Genomic DNA, 20,717 nt, shown 5'->3' on the forward strand with positions numbered 1-20,717 from the left:
GCCCCCCTCGCTGTTCCCCCCGTCCCACCCCCGGCGTCAGGACCTGCGCGCTGCTCGGGGTGAGGCCGGGAAGGGGATTTTGGGGCCGGGCGAGGCGGTTTGGCCCATCTCGGCACAGCCCCTGCCCCCTTGCCCCGCCATGTGCCCGGCGGCTCCCGCAGCGCCGGGGGTGGGAGGGACGAGCGGGGCGGCCCGGAGTGGCCTCTCCCCGCAGCCCCCACCCCCGCACCCCCCTTCCGCGCTCCCGGGGCAGGCGGCAGCTCCTCCGCGCCCACCCCCGCGGCTATTGGCCCTCCGCGCCGGGCCCGCCTCCGCGGCCGCGCAAGCGCCGCGGCGCGCCGGGAGCGTTCAGCACCGCGGGTGCGGACAGCGCCCGCCGCCGGCCATGGAGGCGGCTCCGCGCCGGGAGCCGCCGCCCCCCGGGACGCGCCGCGGCCGCCGCCCCGCCTCGCCCGGGTAAGGACCGCGGGGGACGGGGCTCCGGTGGCGGGGATGGGGCGAAGGGAGGTGGGGGGGGGAGCCCCTCAGCTGCCCCCCCCACCCCGCCCCGCCTCGGGTTTGGGGTCGGGAGGTCCGTGCGGCCGCCGCCCCTGGGAGGGTGGGGGATGCCCGGGCTGTGCCTCCCCGGTGGGTTCTGTCCTGCCCCGGGGCGAGCTCTCCGTTCCGCCGCAGCGGACGAGCTGCTGGTGGGGAAGGCCGGCGTGGCTCCGAGTGCTCGCTGCGCTAGGCTAGGGGCAAGCAGGCTTCCCACTTGAACGGGTTTTTTTCTGGAAAACCCCGCAGGCCTCCTCTTCCCCTCCCTGCACCATACGCTCCCTTACCTGGTGTCTTAAACCAGGCTGGCAGCCACGGTCATTGTCATTTTCTGGAAACACCAACAAGCCCATGGCCACGGGCAAGGAGCCATCCCCAAATTTGCAAGCACGCTGCCATTTGTTAGACAGGAGGCAACAGACCTGCCGAGCTCCTCAGATTCTTTCATCAGAGCACACCCTGAGGCCAACAGCACACAAACCCCTTCAGAAAGCCAAAGAGTTTCACTTCTGCCTGGTCCAGGATGGCGGTGCTGAGCCGTCCCCACCCACCCAGGCAACCAACGGGGCAGCCCCTTCTCTTTGGACAACGGGGAAGGTCTCAGCCAGAGGCTGGGGCGCTTCTGGGTCTCGGTGCTCGCGGGGTGACTGTCACAGAGCCCAGCGCTGGTTTAAGTCTTGGGCATTCTGTGGGGTCAGAGCTGTCACCGAAGCCCCATTAGCTCTGCATGCCTGGGTAATCCTTGCTCGCTCAAACAGGTCTTTAGAAATGAACGCTGCAGCCTGTCAGAGTTTACCTACAGAGATAAGCCCTCTGAACCAGGTGTGTTTAGAATTTCACTCATGTTGCTCACTCAGGAACTAAAATTTGTGGCAATAAAGCACCAGAAGATAGCTCGCTCACTCCCGAGCATGCGTATACATAAAGGCTTCTTTATGCAAGGCTCTTAGAGCCGCGACAGGGCAAGCTCGGTACTCCCCGTGCTCTGCTCCTGGCCAGCACTCTTTACCAACAATGCTCAACTCAGCTTTGGAAAAATACAGACGTTTGAAAAAGCTGTCTTCCTTCTGGCTTCCTTCAGACTGGGAGAGCAAGGGGGTGTTTGCTTTTCCCTTCCTTTTCATTTTGTTTCTTTTTTCTTCAGAACAAGGCTTAGAAAACCTGATTTTACTGGCGCTTACAGTGCCAGCATAGATAGAGCAGACTGGGTCCGGAGCTATCCTGGTACTGAGGACTGTGTGGGGACCCAGAGCCCTTCGGCTGCTCGTATCCCACCCCACAGCACCAGAGCTGCCCGGGTGAAGGTACAGCTCTTCACACGAGTCAGTGGAAAGGATTATAAAACTAAACTTTTCTTGGCAGACTACGTGGGAAGCAGAGTTTTGCAGACTCATTAATTTTTCATGATGATTTAACATACTCAGGAGTCTCATTAACAAAAAGATTGTAGGTCTTCTCAAGGGTACGCACTATCCTGCTGCAAGACCGAAAAAGCAAAACAAATAGCAACTACACAGACATTTTTCAGTGCACGAGAACATGACCCAGCCTGAGGAGGCGATGAATCGCACAGGAGGTGCCCGTCTCTCCCTGCCAGCTAGACAGGGGAGCTAGGAAATGAGGTGAGAGGGAAACACAGTGAACTCTCCCCTACCCTCTGGAAAAGGGCACTCTTATCTCCTTAGAAAACATGAGCCAAGAAGCTCTTTTTTCTTGAGAGCTCCAGTGCTGTTTTGCTGGGGCTATGCTCAAAGAGAAAACCTCTATTTAAATCCCATTATAAAAACCTGTTCTTAAAAAGTCATTTACAGCTCTCAAAGAACAAGCCATTAGTCTAGATGGAATTTGACCTGTAGCAAGCACGTGGTTTTAATTCAGAAAGAATTTATATTTTTTTTCCATTTGGGAAAGCTTGAACAGCTGATATGCAAGTAAAACCTTGCTAGAGGTAAGAAAAAAAAAGGGAAAGAAAACTAGCTTCTTTTTTTTATGAATGAAATTTTGCAGTGCTTAATGTCTAACTGAGCAAAGGTTCCAGGGAAAGGAACCTTTCCAGGGAAAGGAAATGGCTCTGGCTGTAGTCAAGACACTGACTCTTGCCCTTTCTCTCACTTGTTTTTATTCCCCCTTGAGATTCCTCTGTCAACAGGAGAAGTTGTAGTTTGACTCGGGCACCAGACAGCTCCATTCACTAGGTAGGTGTTTCCCACCTTTCATATGCAAAGTGCTGCTTTCCTGATCCTCTGCTTAGTATGCAAAGGGTGAGATAATCTATTAAATGAAAAAGAAGTGCTTGTAGAAACGGTCTTGGGGATGAGGGTGGAATTAGGAACACCAATAAAGAAGCCATTCCTTCAAAACGCTGAATATTTTTGGCCCTTTTCTGTCTCCGAGACACATGCGCTCTCCTGCTGCGGGGCTCACGGAGAAGCAGGAGCAGACATGCACCAAAAAAACGTGTGCTGTCATTTCCGTGCCCCGCAAAACCACCTCTGCCCGCGCTCAGCTCCCTGTGCTGGCAGAGCGAAGCCATCCCGAGGGGGAAGGGGCTGGGGGCAGGCGGCCAACACGGCATGTTTCCAGCATGGAAACTTTGTGGGGGCTTTGGTGCTCAGGCTGGGGGGTGGGGAGCTGAGGCCGTGTCCTGCTGACACCTCTGCGGGGCCCTGCCTGAGCTCCACAGCGGGAGGTTGGCCCCTGCCACAGCCTCTGCAGTGCCTACCGCTGCTCCGTGCCCCAGCAGAGGTGGAACAGCAGAAAGCTGTCTCCTTCAAAATCCTGACCTCATCTTGCCTGTTTTCTTGTGGGAAGAAGCTCCTGTCCTTTTGCTGGGTGCCCCCCAGGAGGTCGGCTGCCTATGCCCTGGTACTCCTCTCAGAAAGGCACTGCCGCACTCAGAGCGACTCGGGCCGTTTCATAAATTGGGTTGTTATACTGTCATTAGACATCTCAAGGGAAGAGATGGGGAAGCAAGAGTGTGAGAAATGCAGCTCATTGCTGTGGCTCACAGGAGCAGTTAACTCCCCTCTGTCCCTTGCCCTACACCTCCTCATCCTCTCTTTTCCCAGCATCTCTTTGGTTGACTCCAACTGAGCTTGGAGAAGGAAATGGAAGCTGCCACGCTGCCTTGATAGGCTTTCCTGTGGCTGAGAGACCATTTCTGCCCACTCAGTCCCAAAGATGTCAAATATCTGACACAGTCCAGACTGGGAATGAACATTAAAAAAAAAATGTTTCTCTTCCCCTGATGTTAGTCTTTGTCAGCGTCAGCGTGGCAGAGTCCAGTGCAGTGCTCTGCCCACCTCTTCTCCTGCCTGACAGTAAACAGAGAGCAGAAACTCCTCTACAACCATTTTTCTAGCATAGTTCAGGGTCCTGCGGGCCCAGAAGAGTAACAGCGACATGGCTGCAGGCAAAGAAGGACCAGCCTACATCTCTGGTGCAGACCTCAGCATATCAGACATTAAGCCCGCCAGCACTACGGCTAATTGGGAGTGCAGCGAGTGAAGACTCGAATTCTGCAGAACTGCCAGCAGTGATTATCCAACCCCATCAGTATTTGTGAGCTCCAGGTTTCCCTGGAGATTTTGGATAACGAAGGTCACATCGTCATGGAGCTGGAAAGAGATGAGCATAAGGGAACTCATATCCCGAGGGTGACTGACAGAACTGTAATTGTTTAGTCTGAAAAGGAGATAATGAAGAAGAGTCACGAGTGAATGATTTGAACTAGCCAAAGTTATTCTAAAATATGAAGTCACTGAGCAGGCAGGGGATTGAGTTAAGAGACAACATGCGGGGGAAGAACAGAACTTGACAGTGTTTCTCAGCAAAGATGGTAAACAAGGAGAATGGGCTTTCATGTGAAATATTAGAAGCAAATATATTAACGTATGTGCATGAAAACTGGAGGCAATCTGCAATATCCAAGAGTTTGGCATCTGCTTTCCTCACCAGGAGGTTTTGTAGCTGAGGGGTTTTTGGAGGAGGAATTTTTCATTTCACGTTTCCTGCATCTCCCTAACCATCTGCAAAGTGTTTTTTGTGAAAGCCTTTTTCTTCTGTCCAGTGTTACATATTCACCATCAGATGAGGCAGACGTGGCACTGCAGCCATCAGACTAGTTATGAAAAGCCTCTGGTCCCTGTCTCCTGTGCAGATCCAGCAATTTAAACAAAAAAGGACTTTTTTTTTTACTTTGAAAAAAAAAGAACACAAAAATTGTACAGGTGTGGGAATACTGAAAGCACAAATTGTCAGTGCAGCAGTGTCCCTGTGAATTATTATGCACATTTTTGGACATATGGAATAGAAAAGCATCTCCTATTTAAAGTGTACAAAAATTAGGAAAAACAACAGGGTCAAGGCAGAGGGAAAATAGTAACTTAAAAGCATCAAAAAGGGAGTGAGAAAAGAGAGTGAGAAAACCTTGCCAAAGCATAACACTTACCACAGTCCCAGCTCTCAAATGAAAATTCTCTGACCCAGGACTACTAGTACAAAACTACAAACCCCAAATAAGATGCACCTGCACTTGAGTCTCTGGACACCTGGGGAGAGTGAGATGAGTTACACTTTGGGCTGGAGAGAGGGGATCGAGGGACTCGCCAGGCCCCACTCTCTCAAACCAACTCTGCCCCCGCAGCTCGCCAGAGCTGTAGGGAATGTGGTGGTTAGCATCTCCCAGTCAGGTTGGTTCTACAATTAGTAGAGATGGGCAACGACTAATTAAAGATGCCATTTTATCTGTTGACTACCACAGATGGTAACCTTTCCTTTGTCTGTCTGCAGTGCAGCTGCCCTGTGCTGCACCAGTACAGCTGAACCTGAACCCCTCCCAGTGCAGGGATGACTCTGATGAGGCTGTCACAGCTCCAGACAGGACCTTAGATTACATCTCCTGAACAGCTCTGCTGGTATTTGATTTATAACCTCATGTATTGCGTTCATATACACCAGTGACAAATCTGTAGTCCTCTGTTGTAAAGTACCTTTATACAGAGCTATAACACAAATCATGCACTTGAAACCCTGGGTAATCCTGCCACTAATCCACCTGTGACAGGACAGCAAGGACTTCACACAACGTGGCTGGTATTATTTCTTCTGACAAATTCTTGGGTGAATGGGATGTCATTGTCACAGTCTGCCCAGGAGCTCCTGCTTCTCCCTCTCGCTACCTTGAACTAGCTCGAGTCTTACCAGCACTCAGGGCTGTGGAGCAGAGACAACCAAGCACTGGACCTGCTGGGGACAATCATTCTGGCTTATCTCAGTGAGGTGTGCATGCATCTGCCTGCTGCATTGCTGGCACCAGCTCCAGTGCAAACTTTGACTTCTTTCAGTCACTTTGTGTATCTATTGTCACAGGAAACGTTAATGGCCTCACAGATTCTGTCTGACGTTGCTCTTTTTGGGTGTACGGCCTCTTCTAAGGCAGCTCACTTAACAGACACTGGTATTTGCCAACTATTTTAATATCATTTTGCCATTTCTTCTCTCCTTCCTCGGCCACTACCAAAAAACATTCAGCAAAGGAATTTGACAGCCCAAAGTAAAATCCCCCATGTAGTTCCCCCCTCCTGCCAGAGCTTCAGAAAATCTGCATTTGAACGTCGGTTATTGCTTGTAAAGTCAGTTTCATTGTAATGAGGGCCCACGAACACGCCATCCATGTCTGTAACTATGCTGCAGCTGTCTTCTGGCTTAAAAACTCAAATTAGCTCTGGGTGGTGTCTAATCAATTGAGACTTCGTTGTTACTAGTCCCTGGACTGGTACACTGTGCAAGTAAAGCTGAGCGAGATGTCTGTGCCATGAGTCTCCACATCAGCACTGGTGTAACTGCTACCACAAACTACTACCTCTGTTGTAACAATTTTAATGAAATAAACCCATTTTGTACAATCATGAAATATAGTTTCTCAGTATTGATAAACTCAATTGGTGTCGGAAAGTACATAGCACAAGCTACCAAGGCCAGTATGTCCCTTCCTTCTGGAAAAAATACCAATTTTCAAGCAATACTGAGCTAACAGTATTCTTCAAATCCCTTTTGGCATTGATATTATCATGCCATTGGGTGCAATTCCAGAGACTCGTAATTGATAAAATTCTGTCTTTTTCTGTGGTTGTCTGAAAAATAAATAAGAGGGACTCTGCCTTCATTTTTTCCCACATCACATCAGGTGCCTGAGGTTAAAGTTCATCTCACTCTAGTCTTGCTCCAGCACTCATAATTCTTTGATGACTTGAGACACTCTGTGATTCTCGCTGGCCCGATTCATTCGTCATCCCTAGTCCTCGATGCCAGACACTAGGGCAGGACATATAAGTCAGCTGTAGACACCATGGCACGTGCTCTGAACAAGGCCCGGACGCTACTGCTGTTTCCCTACTGCACTTTCTTTTTGAGCTCCAGGTTGCAGGGTGCTGCTGAACCTCCTGCACACCTTGGCCAGCTGCATCTCTTGAGACAGCAATTCCTGAGGCGTTTCTGGGGTCAGTGTGACCTCAGTCTATCGTATGTGAAGGGGTTTTTGGTGTCACACAGACTAAGCAGTCCCTCAATGTATTATACAGACTTTCTCTGAGCTAGCAAAATCTCTCAGGCTCCATCAATCAAGAACTGTAGGGATGAAATATTTTTTTAAATTCCTTGGAGAGAAGAAAGCACATCCTGCAGAGACCTCATTGCTTGGGAACTGAAGTCTGCAAATGTTTTGTCTGAGTAAATTGAGCAGTCAGAGGAAAGTCAAGCTTCAAAAGATCCTGAGAGATCCTAGTCCATCTCCTTCCTAATACCAAGACCGTTAATATCTGTTCCTGTCATCCTTGGGAGGGGCGTGTCTAAGATGTTCCTGAAGAGCCCAGTGGAGAGTCTGCAGGACACGGAGCCATGAGGGCACGTGCCAGGCTGGAGGCTGAAGCCCCTTTCACACCGTCACGGCCATCAGGTTCACTGTTCAGGTTTTTTAGTGCCAGGGATGATTCACTCTCCCCCTCTCGCAACGTGGAGCAGTGCCAGTCCTTCTGCAGAGCAATCAAACAAATTCATCTTCCCAAGAAGAGCTGATGATTGAGTGTCTTCTTCAAATGCAGTCTCCTCTGGTTTCCGTTTCCCTGGATCTCTGTAGTCACTCTGTGGTCCTGCATTAGGACCCTGCCATTATCACCAGCCAGTGTGTTCTGCTCCCTCCACAGTGAAATATCTTGGAGAATTCTTTGAGGGGATGTTAACCCAATTTTTCAAAATTTTGGAGCAACACACACAAAATGTGATGGATTCTCCATCAGTTGGAATCCTTGAGTGAGTCACGGATATCTTTATAAAAAGCATAATCCAGCTCAGCCTGGAGACTGGCTGTCAGTACAGCAAATAGCGGGTGAGGTTTTACATCTTGTGTTACGTGGGAGGCCTGTGAGAGTCTCCCGTTTGCAGGATGCGATTCCCCTGCGTAGCCTTTCTACCACCCTGCTGTTTTAACAGAGAAGGGTTTCACCATACCCTTCTTTTCTCTCACAGAGAAAAACAAAATGCAGGACCTTGCCAGACCTGTCTCGCCATGCCAGAGATCGGGAACACCGAGCCCAGCTACAGTGGCACTTCCTGGGAAAGAATCTGCCCGGTCCATCACTGCCCCATTCCTGCATCCCCCAGGCTGGGGGGAGACCGCCTGCCCTCCTCCAGCCACACGCTTGGGCCAGTCTCCACACAGTCCAACGGCCAGGTGCCATCGAGCTCCCAGGACTCACAGCAGCATCACCTCTACTACCCCTGCACCCAGCAGAAGCCCCGAGGCAGCTACGGCCTGCCTCCGCTTCCTGGGCACGGCGAGAGGCCCATGTTGTGTTCCCACCTTTCCAGCGGGGATCCTGCACCAGCTTCCCACCACGAGGCCTCAGAAACCTCCTGGAAACAGTGGTCCCCCGGGCAGCGACGGCCGGTGCAGCATCACATAGTAACAGTCAGGTGAGAGGCACATGTGGAGCAGTTCAGGAGCTTCCAGAAAGCATCTCCTGAACGTTGTGGTGGGAAGCAGGAGGGATGGGAAGGGTCTGGGTGGGTATGCACGAAACCTGGGCTTGCTCTTCAGTTTGGGACAGCAGCTGCCCCAAAATGCACAGAGGGATCCAGTCCGCTCTCTCCATCTCTGTGGAGAGTGTATGGAGAGCTGCCGTTCCCTAGAGCTGCTGTTCCCGAGAGCTCCCGTTCCCAGAGAGCTGCTGTGCCTGAGAGCTGCCATTCCCGGAGAGCTGCCGTTCCTGAGAGCTGCCGTTCCCACACCAGGGAGAGGCAGGATTTGCTTCTCAATGTGACTCACTGGACAAAGCCAAGGTCACTCGGCTTGCTCCTAGATCGTGCAGCCCTGACCATGTCCATCTTTTGTGATATTTGTATTTTCTCCTTTTGTGCTGCAAGACATCCAGCTGGCTAATTCTTTTTCTTGGCAGAGTTTCTCAGTGATAAGAGCAGAGTTAATTTCTTTTTTTGCCCCCACCGCTGGAAGGAAGAGGCAGCAGATGGTAAGCACCTGCTACAGCTGAACAGTGAGAAGAATGAAAGTGGGGAAGATTATATGGTTCTCCAGGTTGGTCAGCCACAAGGGTGTAAATTCTGTCCATGGCAGAATCGGGCAAACTCCATTTGTGTGCAGAGCGCTGCGGAGACTTGCCTGGGCAATGGATGTTTCTCGGGCAGCGCTGTAAGGACACATACAGGTGGATGTCCCCAACAGCCAGAGCTCCAACCTCTGCTCCCTCCAGCCAGCATCATCCTTCCTCTCTGCCTGTGCCTTCTGGAGTCCACTTTTGGCGCTGAAGACCACGATCGCTGTGCTACCAGAGCAGTGGCCACCAAAGTCTGAGAAAAGCTGGCACAGGATTCCTTCCTTGCCTTTGCGCAGCCGTGCAGGGTTAGGCACAAAAGCCCTTTATGGTCCCATTTTCTAGCCATCAACAGAGGATTTAATTTGCTTCTGTTTGCAGTGTAGAGCAATTGCAGTGAGAGGAGTGGAGCCTGGATCCTTTTTAGCTCGCACGCTATCAACAAAATTGTCAACGATGTTCTCTGTAACAGGTTATTTAAGTAGGAAACGCAGCTGGATTGCAAATCCCTGGCAGAATGTGCAGCACTAGCAGACAGAAAAGTGATAACATAATAATGCTAGAATGGGGGTTTTAATCCAAACAAATCTGCTTGAGAAGCTATTGTGAGAGAATTAGCACAGGATGGACAGTGTGCTGCCAGAAAAAGACCTCTCTAATAGTCTGGTGAGAATTTTTCTTTGCTCCTCTCTCTCCCAAATCTACCAAGCGTTAGTGTGATGAGGAAAACACAGTATGATTTATTACACGTGCCCCTGAGAGTGACTCTTCCACAGGGAACTCTCCTCCATTGCTTTTTCATTTCTTCCATTCATAACAACCTGCCATGAGGGATGAGCTGCCACATATTTCATCACATACTTCAAGGGGCCATTTCAGTGGAAGCAGAGAGCAGAATGAAAGGTCCCTCCGAACATGGTGACCCACTGAGGTGCAGCTCTTCTTGCCCTGAGGGACTCAGTAACAAATGTAACCTTGAATTCCCTGGGGAAGGAAAAGCTCCTTTAATTCGCCCCTCAGAGACCTACAAGTAGGACTGACAAACGCTCCTCTGGGAAGGAAACCCTGGCAAAATGTTTCAAGCAGCTCCACTGGCCTTCTGCTCCTCTAGACTGGACAAGCGCTGACTTTGGAAGGGCCCAGGAGACAAGTGAGACCTACCTCTTCGGAAAATCCTTCCTGAGATAAACAGGAAATAAAAACTATCTATAGGCATTGCTAGCCCAGCTCATGAAATTTAATACAGAGGTATGCTTTTGTCAAGAAACAATTTAAAAATTTAGTAGGAAAGCACTTCAGCAGCTAGATTTTCATGGATAAGAGTTCCAGTGTGATTTCTATGGGATTACAGTGCTAATGTCTGTTACTTTCTATGGGGTTTCCTTAGACGGGCAAAAATGAGGAGTGACTACGTCTTCCCATCCTGTTTGGTTCCAATGCAATGGGAGAGGAACAGGCTCTGTTAGTCATTAAACGAATGCATGCAGTGCCAGACTCTTGCAGCAGTGGCTCAGCCTGGTGCTCTCCAGCCCCTGGAAGGGTTACCTTGCTCATTAGCAGCCCCGCACTGTGCTTCCTAGGAAGATAATAAATGAACGCATCTTTTTTTTTTTTTTTCTCTGTCTGCAGACATGACAAAGCTTTCAGGATGCCAAAAAGGTATGTTTAATATCAAAAGCTTCCTGTCCTTCCACCCCATTATCATTGCTCTCCTACCCTGCTGTTAGGAAACGCAGAGTGCTACTGCTGGTGACACCCTGGCAGGCCCAGCTTCAGAGGCAAGGTCAGCGCCCACCGCTCAGGGCTTCCCATCCGCCTGGAAAAACCTCAATTTGCTTATGAGATCAATTTAACCTGCATTAATGAATAGCAGCACTGTCCTGATAGCTGTTCTTGGGGCAGGTGCCTGGCTGTAGTCCATACAATAGCTTTTTATATATATAATAACCCTGTATGTATGTGTGTGTATGTATATGTGTGTATATGTCTGTGTATATATATATAAAAGATTAATCCAGCTTGGCCCACCAGGTGAGCAAGCAGGAGGATAGCTCATCCATGAAACAAGTTCACCTTTTCAAAAGACAGAGGATTTTTAACACGTTTCTCAAAACTAAAATAATTTGATTGCTTTCAACTTCTGTTTAGAAGCTGATTTTTGTAAACTATTTTTTCTGGAGGTTTAGGTAAGTATCTTCCATCATCACATACTGCAGCTGATTCTTTTTTTTCCTTTTTTTTTTTTTTTCTTTCTGATAATTGGACATGGGATCACCCAAAACAGCCTCCATAAATTAGGTATGCTAATGCGTAAAGGGCAATTTTTGTTCATTTTCATAGCGAAGCCTTAATCTATGAAAACAAACTTGATAAGGCAGTCTTAAATTGAAAAAAATACCAGGCCTGACCAAAAGTCATGTGAAAAGCTGTTTGAAGGGCTTGGGAGCATTTCTAATTAGGAGAAATAGCTGCGTTATTTGACTCAGTGAAGTTGGAGGCAAGAGGAGCAAAAGAGCAGGCAAGCAGGCACATTACACCTCGGGGCTGATATGCACTGGCACAGCGGCTTTAAAGTTCATAAATATTTCACTTCCCCGTGAAGCTCAAATATTTGTCAACTCTTTTTGAACAAAGGATTTCTTAATACTTCAGAAACACATAAGAACACAGAAGAAATACCTAGAACCTGCCAAATCAGAGCAGGAAACCCATTTTGGTATCTTATCTCTTAACAGATATTTTAGAGGAAGACACAAATCTTGAGGCAGTAAAACCTGCATTGGTAAAAATTGTGGGATAGTAACTTTGATAGATCATCCTATAGGAGACACAGATTGTCCCAGAAGAAAAATAGAGCTTGGATGGAAAATTTTAGACCAGCTTTTAAGAACAGGGCAAAAATACTTTTGGGCAGAGTAAGCTGCTTCTCTGAGAAGGGTTTTGTTTGTATAGAAATGGCATTAAAACCATGTGTGGCACTGTACCATGCTGATACGTATTCCAGGCACAGCACTGGCCCGTGGGCTTGCAGGAGTTCTCCAGACCCTGAAGGAGACATGCCCTGCTGCACTGCGAGGCTCTGCTCACAGGCTCAGCGTTTGGTTTTGAGGCTGGTGTCAGGGGGAGATTCACTCCTCCTGCGGATGCAGAAGCCACTCGTCCACTCCGGAATGCCGCTGGCAATCCTGGCATCGGTTACACAGCACCTCGGTGGTTTCCATCCCTTTCTTCTGCGCAGATGTCCGTACAGTTCCCAGCAGTAAGGCAGGCCCCTACACAGTGACTGAATTTAGACCAAGGACAACGGACTTGCTATAATTATCTTTAGGGGACCCTTCAGAATAGCCCAGAGACTTCCCAGGGTCTACAGGTTGAAAATCTCTAGGCCAGACTGTTAGGCAGCTACTAGCTTAGATGGCACAACGGGGAAGAAAAAGAAAGAAGCTCTTTTTAAATGCAATCTTTTAAGTTAAATATTTAAAGCTTCATTTTGCCCTAGGATGCAGGAGTCTGGTTTTTATTATTTCTGATTGAAAAAGCCGGAAAATATAAGGAGGCAAAATGTAATTACCCGAGTTAATTAGAATTGCCTGCAAACATCCAGTTGGAGGTATAATATGTTAATAGCTGTACTAGAGCCTCTAAGCTCTTCAATAAATAATTGCTCAAACCAGAAAGCCTTAATTCTTTTACTTCCTTCTGCTAACACTGCATTGGTTCAACAGCAGGTTTTGTGCTAATAGCAGAAGCGCCTTAACAGCTGCATTTTTTCTTCTGTTGATTCCAGTTACTCTCAAATGATCGCGGAGTGGCCCATAGCCGTCCTGGTGCTGTGCTCAGTGACGGCGGTGGTTTGCACTGTAGCTGGCCTGCTTGTTGGAAATTTGCCTGACTTCTCAGAACCCTTAATGGTAAGTCCCTACAGACACTACGTCAATGTGAGCGTGAGGAAAATCCACGGGCCAACCAGTGATATATTCTTTCTGCCATATAAAATGAGCCTTTACTTCCTTCCTTCTCTGCAGGTAGAGGCAGGGAGGCAGGGCAGTAAATCAAGGAGGACATTAAAGCCACTAGAAAAAATGACCATGTTTATAAGAGATCTGCTGTCCTTAACCCACACCCTGACAGCCACCAGCCCATCTCTCAGCAATGCTGGGAACTCGCCCCAGTGCCCTCATGGTGGTGTGGGGACACTGCCAGCACAAACCGGGGTTGTCCTTCTGTTGCCCTCCTGCTGCTGGAAGGCCGGGATTGCCCAGAAGGACTGGCTAGGCTGGCGGAGATTGGATAGAGGGCCTGGCTTTGGCTCCTACAGCCCGTGTGCGAGGCTCTTGAAAGGGAGAGGCTGCCCCGTTCAGAGCACTGCTCCACAGGGCCCTGTTTTCCATGCAGGATCCCATGTTTCCTAAAATCATCCCTGTCACTCGTTAATGGAAGAATCCTGAGAAAATAAGAATAGACTAGAGTTTGTCCAGGAAGAGGAGAATTACTCCCATTTCTGTAAGTGGCTAGTTTACTTGAAGAGGATGAGAAAAGTCTTATGAGATCAGGGAGAGAGAATTGTAGCTATCTTTGCCCAGAAAGGAAAGGAGAAATACTTTTTTCTGTCAGCTCTGGGATGCAATATTTCCAGGCAAAATTCGATTTGTGATTCTCTCCAAGATGCAGTAATAATCTCATATAGTCTCTGTGCCTAGGAGGAGGATTAAGGAAAGCTAAGCTAAACTAAAATGCAAGCTGATGACAAAGCCTTTTTGCTTGGCTGCAGGGTTTCGAGCCACGAGATACTGACATTGGCAGAAAGCTCATTGTGTGGAGGAATGTAGAGAGCCATACAGGCTACAAGAAGACCTTTTCCCTTTCTCCCTATGCCGAGAAGAAAAGGTATGTGAGTTTGGTTTGGGGGGTTTGGGGAAGATGTTGGCTGTCAAATTACAGATTCAATGTTCCAACATATCTATGTGAATTACAACATATAAGCTACGCTTAAGAGTGACCAAGGCACTGCAGAGTTTAAAGTCTGTTTGCCTGCAATGGACTTGGGGTCCCTATTCTGGAAACCAGCAACTAGGCTCTAAACTGTTCAAGCATTACTTCACCGTTTACCTTTAAGAGGCTGCAGAGGCGACTCAGCAAGTCTGCACAAGGGGATGCAGGTTCTCACTCAGTCTCACAAAGATCCCTATAAAGGGGGACAGTCAACCCGATATAGAAAAGCTCCCACCCAAGCAATGCTCTTTCAAGACTGTGACGACTCTTACTGCTGCAGCAGTGTTATGTGTGGCACCAGAGCCTTGTCAGGGAACAGAACTCAGAGGCAGGTGATCTCTAGTTCCAACACTAATCTGCTCTCTTGCTAGCTACGATGACATTGGCATTAGCAGAGGACAGAAGGCTGCTCAGGGAGAACAAGAAGCGAGGACGCGGAGAATGGTGGAACAGATCTACGGAGCGGATGGTTTCTTTTGTGGTCCCCCAGGTGAGTGAAATCTTGACAGGGTAGTAAGTATTACACACCCAGAACTCAAGAGCATACAGAACTGCCAGAGCAGTTTAGGAGACAGGGAAATGTTCCGCAAGTGCTCTGAGCAAGCAGTGTGTACACCACCCCATGACAGCTCAGCCACCTTTTGCATACGGACCTTCCAGCACTTCATAACCGGGCGGTTAGAAAAGGCTTGTTCTGAAATTCAGGAGAAGAGTTGTTTCTCCTTCTTAACTTTTTGCCATACTTCTTTTTTCTCCCTTTAGAAATATACCTTAAAAGCACCAGTAAATTACTGTTTTCACTATTTACCCATATAAAAAGTGAATACTCTGAGAAAATGGTGTAAGCCACACTCCCTCTTTGCTCCCACTCCCTCTCTGTTCCTTTTCTTCTTGAAATTTGCAAATGGCATAAAAACTGGAAAGAAAAGCAGAAAACTCCAAGACACCCAAAATTTGTCCCCAAATGGGCACTAGGAAGTAGAAGAAAGAGGAACAGCATGCAGATACGTTTACTCTCTTCTCTGCCTCTATTCCACCTCGGAAACCAGGCAAACACCAAACCCGCAGGTCCCTGGCAGCTCCTGGCTGAACTCGAGCTACTTGCTTGTGACGGGGGTGCAGACCCAGATGCCAGCAGTCGCTACATCCTGCTGACAGCATGGAGAGCGTGGTTTGGAAATGCCCCAGCGCTGCTCTCCTGCTGCTGACAGATGGGCGAGGAGCAGAGGGCAGCTCACACAAGGCAGATGCTACCACTCACTACAAGCCACTGCCTTTGTGACCTGCCTCCCTTTGGGGAGTCCTCTGTAGCAGTCATATAGACAGTGATATATATATATATATTTTTTTTTTTTCTATGAACAGAGAGTCTACTCCAAACAGCTCGGCTGATTCACCTTCGTTACCTAATCCTTTAATATTCTTTTCTTCTTTATTTCAGAAAAGAGCTATTCCCAGCTGGTATTTATGTCCACAACTGCTGGGAGCTTATGGAACTTGCAAGCTATTCAGTCCATGTGTCAAATTGAACAAGACAAGGTTAGTCATGTCAGGAAGAACATATATACACACTGTCTCTTTTCTGGCTGCCCTAATCTTTAATCTCTAGTTGAAAGGAAGCCAGACAAAAGTAACATAAGCTACAGAACAGGTTTCAGCCTAGAGGACTCCAAAGCATTTTACCTACTTAGCAATACGTGGATGATTCCACCTGTCGCTGAAGTCCAGCTGCACAGTAGCAGCTGCCATTAAACAAGAATAAACGGACACTGAGCAAGAGCTTGGTCCAGAAGCCAAAGGTGTCCATCAGAAGCTGCTGGGAATTTTGGGCAGCAGAACCTAATTACCGAAATGGAGCTGTCATCTTGGAGACTGTGACAGCAAGTTTTGCAAGTGGGAAGTTTAATTGGATTAGCTGTGTTTGCCATAGGATCCAAGCTTTCAAATCAGAGGTTATAAATAATGGACAGGGTTTAATTTTTGCAAAAGGCTAGCACGTTTCCATAGCTTTAGCACTTGCAGTTTGTCATGGGGAGGATGGCAAGCCATGGCTGGTATACCTGGATGGGACTACTACTGCAGGGAGCAAGGAACACTATGGGGCTGTGAGAGGGTGTGACATGATGCTCCCTCGTGTTTTTCAGATACGCTCACATGTTCATTTTAGAGACCTCTGCCAACGTACTGAAGCCAACGAATGCTGCCCAAGCTGGTCTCTGGGGAACTACATTGCTGTGCTGTACAACAGGTCCTCGTGTCTGGAGATAACCCAAGGAGACATCTCCCACACCCTGGCTCTCCTTCGTGCCTGTGCTCCAGACTACCACAAAGGTACCCTCACTCCATCTTGCATAGGTCCTCAGACCGTGCGACAGAAACACTCTCAGTGCGCCCAAGTCCCAGAAAAATGTACCCGCTTCAATGCCATTTACCAGCTTCTTCACTTCTTGGTTGACAGAGACTTTCTTAGTCCCCAGACGATGGAGTACCAGGTGCCATCTCTCAAATACAGCCTGCTCTTTTTGCCTACAAGGAAAGGTGCATCTATGATGGGGATCTACTTAGACAATCTTGAATCCTGGGATCTGTTTGATAACTATACATCTATCACTGGAATGGACCTGGGCCTTAAGCAGAAACTATTCCAGCACTACCTTTTACTGGATACTAAGTATCCAGTCCTGGCAATATTAGCTATTTTTCTAAGCATTTCTTTTTATTTACGCTCAGTCTTTATTACCTTGATGGTCCTGCTCGCTGTTGTCAGTTCTTTAATGATCTCCTACTTCTTGTACAAGGTGGCCTTCAGATTCACCTATTTCCCTTTTGTAAACCTGACAGCAGTCATTATTCTCAGCAGCCTCTGTGCCAACCACACCTTTGTCTTCTTCGACCTCTGGAACCTCAGCAAGAGCCAGAACCCTTCCGCTGGGCTTTCTCAGTGGGTGAGTCAAACCATGCACCATTTTGCGTATCTCATGCTGGCATCTTGCTTCACAACGGGTGCGGCCTTCTACGCCAGCTACATTAGCAATATAATAGCCATCCGCTGCTTCGCTGTTTACATGGGCACCTCTGTGCTGGTGAATCTGGTGTTCATGATGACTTGGCTTCCTTCTTCGGCTGTGCTGTATGAGCGCTACATAGCAACGACCTGCATTTACAAGCCAGAAGACTATTGGAACAACACTGGCCATAAGAGAGTCTCTCTCTCCCTCCACTACATTCTCAGGGGTCTCCAGAACACGCTGTCTGAAACCTCCAAGCTGCTATTTGAAAAGCTTCTGCCGTGTGGGGTCATCAAGTTTCGGTACATCTGGATCTGCTGGTTTGCTGCCTTAGCAATAGGAGGTGCCTACATTTCCTGTTCCAACCCCAAACTCAAACTCCCGACTCTCGAGACATCGTCTGTCCAGGTGTTTAGACTGAGCCACCCCTTTGAGAGGTACGATTCCGAGTACTGCCACCAGTTCATGTTTGAGAGGCTGGAGCACGGAGAAGGGCAGCGCATGCCTGTCACAATAGTCTGGGGCATTCTGCCTGTGGATAATGGGGACCATTTCAACCCAAAAAGCAACGGCACCCTAGTGACAGACGTCACCTTCACAATCCAAAACCCTGATGCCCAGAAGTGGCTCCTCGAATTCTGCCAAAAAGTGAAGAACAAAACTTTCTATTACCCTGACGCAGAGCAGAAATCTACCGTGTGCTTCATGGAGGAGTTCCTCAGGTGGATGGACAGTCGCCAGTGCTCCCAGCGAGACTACAGCTTCAACCTTTGCTGCAACCAGTTCTCTTTCCCTTACGGAAGCGAAGTCTTCCTACACTGCATCAAAATGATGCTGCTGGAACAGGGCAGGGAAGGGGCAGAAACGTACGATCTGGGCCTCAGGTTTGATGGGGAGGGAAATCTCGCTGCCTTAGTGCTGCAGTTTCAGACTATTTATCACTATAGCTTCAACTACAGCAAAGCCAAACAATTCTATGAGGAAATCAACCTCTGGGTAACAGAGGAGATGAAAACTGCCCCCGTGGGGCTTCAGAATGGATGGTTTACCAGTAAACTAGAGCTATACAATCTCCAGCACAGTCTCAGCACAGAAACGATGGTGGTCATGGGGCTCTCCATAGCCGTTTCCTTCGTGGTGCTGCTGCTCACTACCTGGAATGTTCTCCTTAGCGTTTTCTCTGTTACTGCCATTGCGGGCACTGTCCTGGTAACCATTGGCCTTTTGGTCCTCTTGGAGTGGCAGCTCAATGCAGTGGAGTCTCTCTTCATTTCAGCTGCAGTAGGTCTCTCCGTTGACTTTACCGTCAACTACTGCATCTCCTATCATCTGTGCCCCCACTCTGACCGCCTGAGCCGAGTGGCCTTTTCCCTGAAGCAGATGAGCTGTGCCACGGCCATGGCAGCTTCTGCTCTCTTCTCTGCAGGGGTCATTATGTTGCCTGCGACGGTCCTGGCGTATAGGAAGTTGGGGATATTCATCATGATGATCAAGTGCATCAGCTGTGGGTTTGCCAGCTTCTTCTTCCAGTCGCTGTGCTGCTTCTTTGGCCCAGAGAAGAACTGTGGGCAGATCCTCTGGCCTTGTGCCCACACCATGAAAGACTACTATGATGACTCAGGGCTGAACGGAAGCTTTGCCTGTGGGGGGAGCGAGAAGCAAAACCGATTGCGGAAGGTCCAGGAGTCCAACACTGCAAATGAGCAATACGAGCTCCAGCCCCTGTCCAGAAAACTGAGCGACAGCTTTGACAACAGCACTTCCACGAGCAAGCTGTCCAACCGGCCGTCAGTGCTCTCTGAAGACACACAAGTGGAAGACAACAGATGCCCCAGAATGGGAACGCACCCCTCCCTTGAAAGGGAGAGACAAAACCTGCAGGAGACCCTTGGAGACCAGCAGGTTGGCCTGTGCCAGTGTCCTGCCTTGCAAACTTCCTCTCCTTACAAGCACAGCAGCTCAGAAGCAGAAATTCACAGGGAGAGACTCTGCCGAGATTGTCGATGTCGAAAGTATGGTCTGAAAGCTTGGGATGGGTCTGGACTGGACCATATCCAGCCGGCTGGCATGAAAGAAGAAGGGCAGCTCAATAAATCACAGTGCTCTAGTGACACTGCCCAGCAGCAGTCGGATTATACCTCAGACAACAGCCATCTCCCTGCCGCTGACATCTACAAAATTCACAGATGCCTTTGTTCTCTTGGCAGCTCTTTTGACATGCTCAACATTTCCAGTGAGACGTCGATTAGTGATTTTGAGCAAGGCCTAAAGCTTGCTGAATCAGCCAGTTCTTGTCCTGATGTCTTAGAGCTGTCTGATTCGTACAGTCAAACAGAGAGAGGTTACTTGAACGGGAAGAGAGATACCCTGCGGTTGGACCTGAGGGAGACTGTCTTTGATATCTCTCCAGCAGCATCGCAGCAGAACAGCTCTTCATGGAAAAATCGATTTGGATTAGGGAGCGAAGATCCAGTTGTGTTACCGAACAGCCAACCGGACATGCCTGATGTTTGGATCAAACGATCTAGCGCACAAAGTTCTGCTTACAACAGCTGAAACCTTGCAGAAAACAAAACTGTACTGCTAGCAAAAGGGGAAAGCAAAATCTCCTTGGAACTGTAAATATCAGTTTTTTCCTCCCACCTCTCCTAGAGCTGAGACTATTTCTTAGTATTTCAGCTGTGCAAACACCTGTGTTTCCACAGAACCAGCAAATCTGATACTAGTGAGAGGATGCAAGATCAATCTTGATGGCGTACAAGCCCTTTGACCTTCCAGTGTCTGGTGCCATATTCACAGCTGTACCACAAAACTTATCAAGGAAACCTGTTTTGTCATTTCCTACAAGGTGGTTAGATTTTGTTTTCTTGTCAAGGTCACATAGGAGAGAAATAACGACGTGAATCTGCACAGATATTTAACAATGGAGAAAGAGAGCTCATTAAAAAAAAAAAAAAAAATTCCAAAACCTGAACCCGCAACTACTGAAAATCTAGATATCAAGTGAAGAGCGTATTGTTAATAGAAAAAGAAAGTCTTTCATTTTCTACTGAATCAGAAATTGCTTTTATGTGAAGTCCAGGTTCACAGATCTCATCAAAATAGTTCAGATATTATAAAAAAATCTTGTCGAGACTTCTGAGTTGATACAGTCTCTTACTGATCATGGAGGAAGGAGGCTGCAGAATCCAGCCCAAATCTGTTTTCAGTAACAATTTCCATTTGTTTTATCAGAAGAAATTCTAGTACTGCCAAAGATTTTCAGTGTGAGATTTCCCCTTTGAGAAAAGTGTCCTCATCCCCTCAGTGACTCGGGTGCTTTGTGTGTCAACTTCATAGCTGTTTCCACTCAAGGCATTCGCCATAAACATGTAACTTTTTAAAATTTGCATATCTGGTGAATCTTGAATTTTACATCTTTTTTCCTCTACCAGAAACAAACAGGAAAACAAACACTTCCTTGCCTTTGTCTGTTGAAAAAGAGAAAACATTCTCGATACAAGTTGACATAAAATAAATGCTTATGACAAACTTTCCTAAATCTGAGTGGTTTCATTTTCACCGAGAACACTGTGGT

At 48.2% G+C, this 20,717-nt stretch overlaps 1 protein-coding gene across 2 annotated transcripts; it reads left to right on the forward strand.

Moving 5' to 3' along the window:
* The first annotated feature begins 348 nt into the window (after positions 1 to 348).
* DISP2 (dispatched RND transporter family member 2) lies at positions 349 to 20,681 on the forward strand. Of its 2 annotated transcripts, XM_074842480.1 has the most exons (8): positions 349 to 456; positions 8,059 to 8,505; positions 10,770 to 10,799; positions 12,928 to 13,051; positions 13,912 to 14,027; positions 14,504 to 14,622; positions 15,574 to 15,671; positions 16,277 to 20,681. In XM_074842480.1, the coding sequence occupies exons 1-8, from the start codon at positions 386 to 388 to the stop codon at positions 19,694 to 19,696; spliced, it is 4,425 nt and encodes a 1,474-aa protein (XP_074698581.1). In that variant the 5' UTR covers positions 349 to 385; the 3' UTR covers positions 19,697 to 20,681. The 2 variants fall into 2 exon arrangements, with proteins under 2 accessions (XP_074698581.1, XP_074698582.1); XM_074842481.1 differs by lacking the exons at positions 349 to 456; positions 8,059 to 8,505 and adding an exon at positions 9,031 to 9,059.
* Positions 20,682 to 20,717: the final 36 nt, after the last annotated feature.

This window comes from Strix aluco, chromosome 16 (genome assembly GCF_031877795.1).
Source record: "Strix aluco isolate bStrAlu1 chromosome 16, bStrAlu1.hap1, whole genome shotgun sequence".
Taxonomy (NCBI): Eukaryota; Metazoa; Chordata; class Aves; order Strigiformes; family Strigidae; genus Strix; species Strix aluco.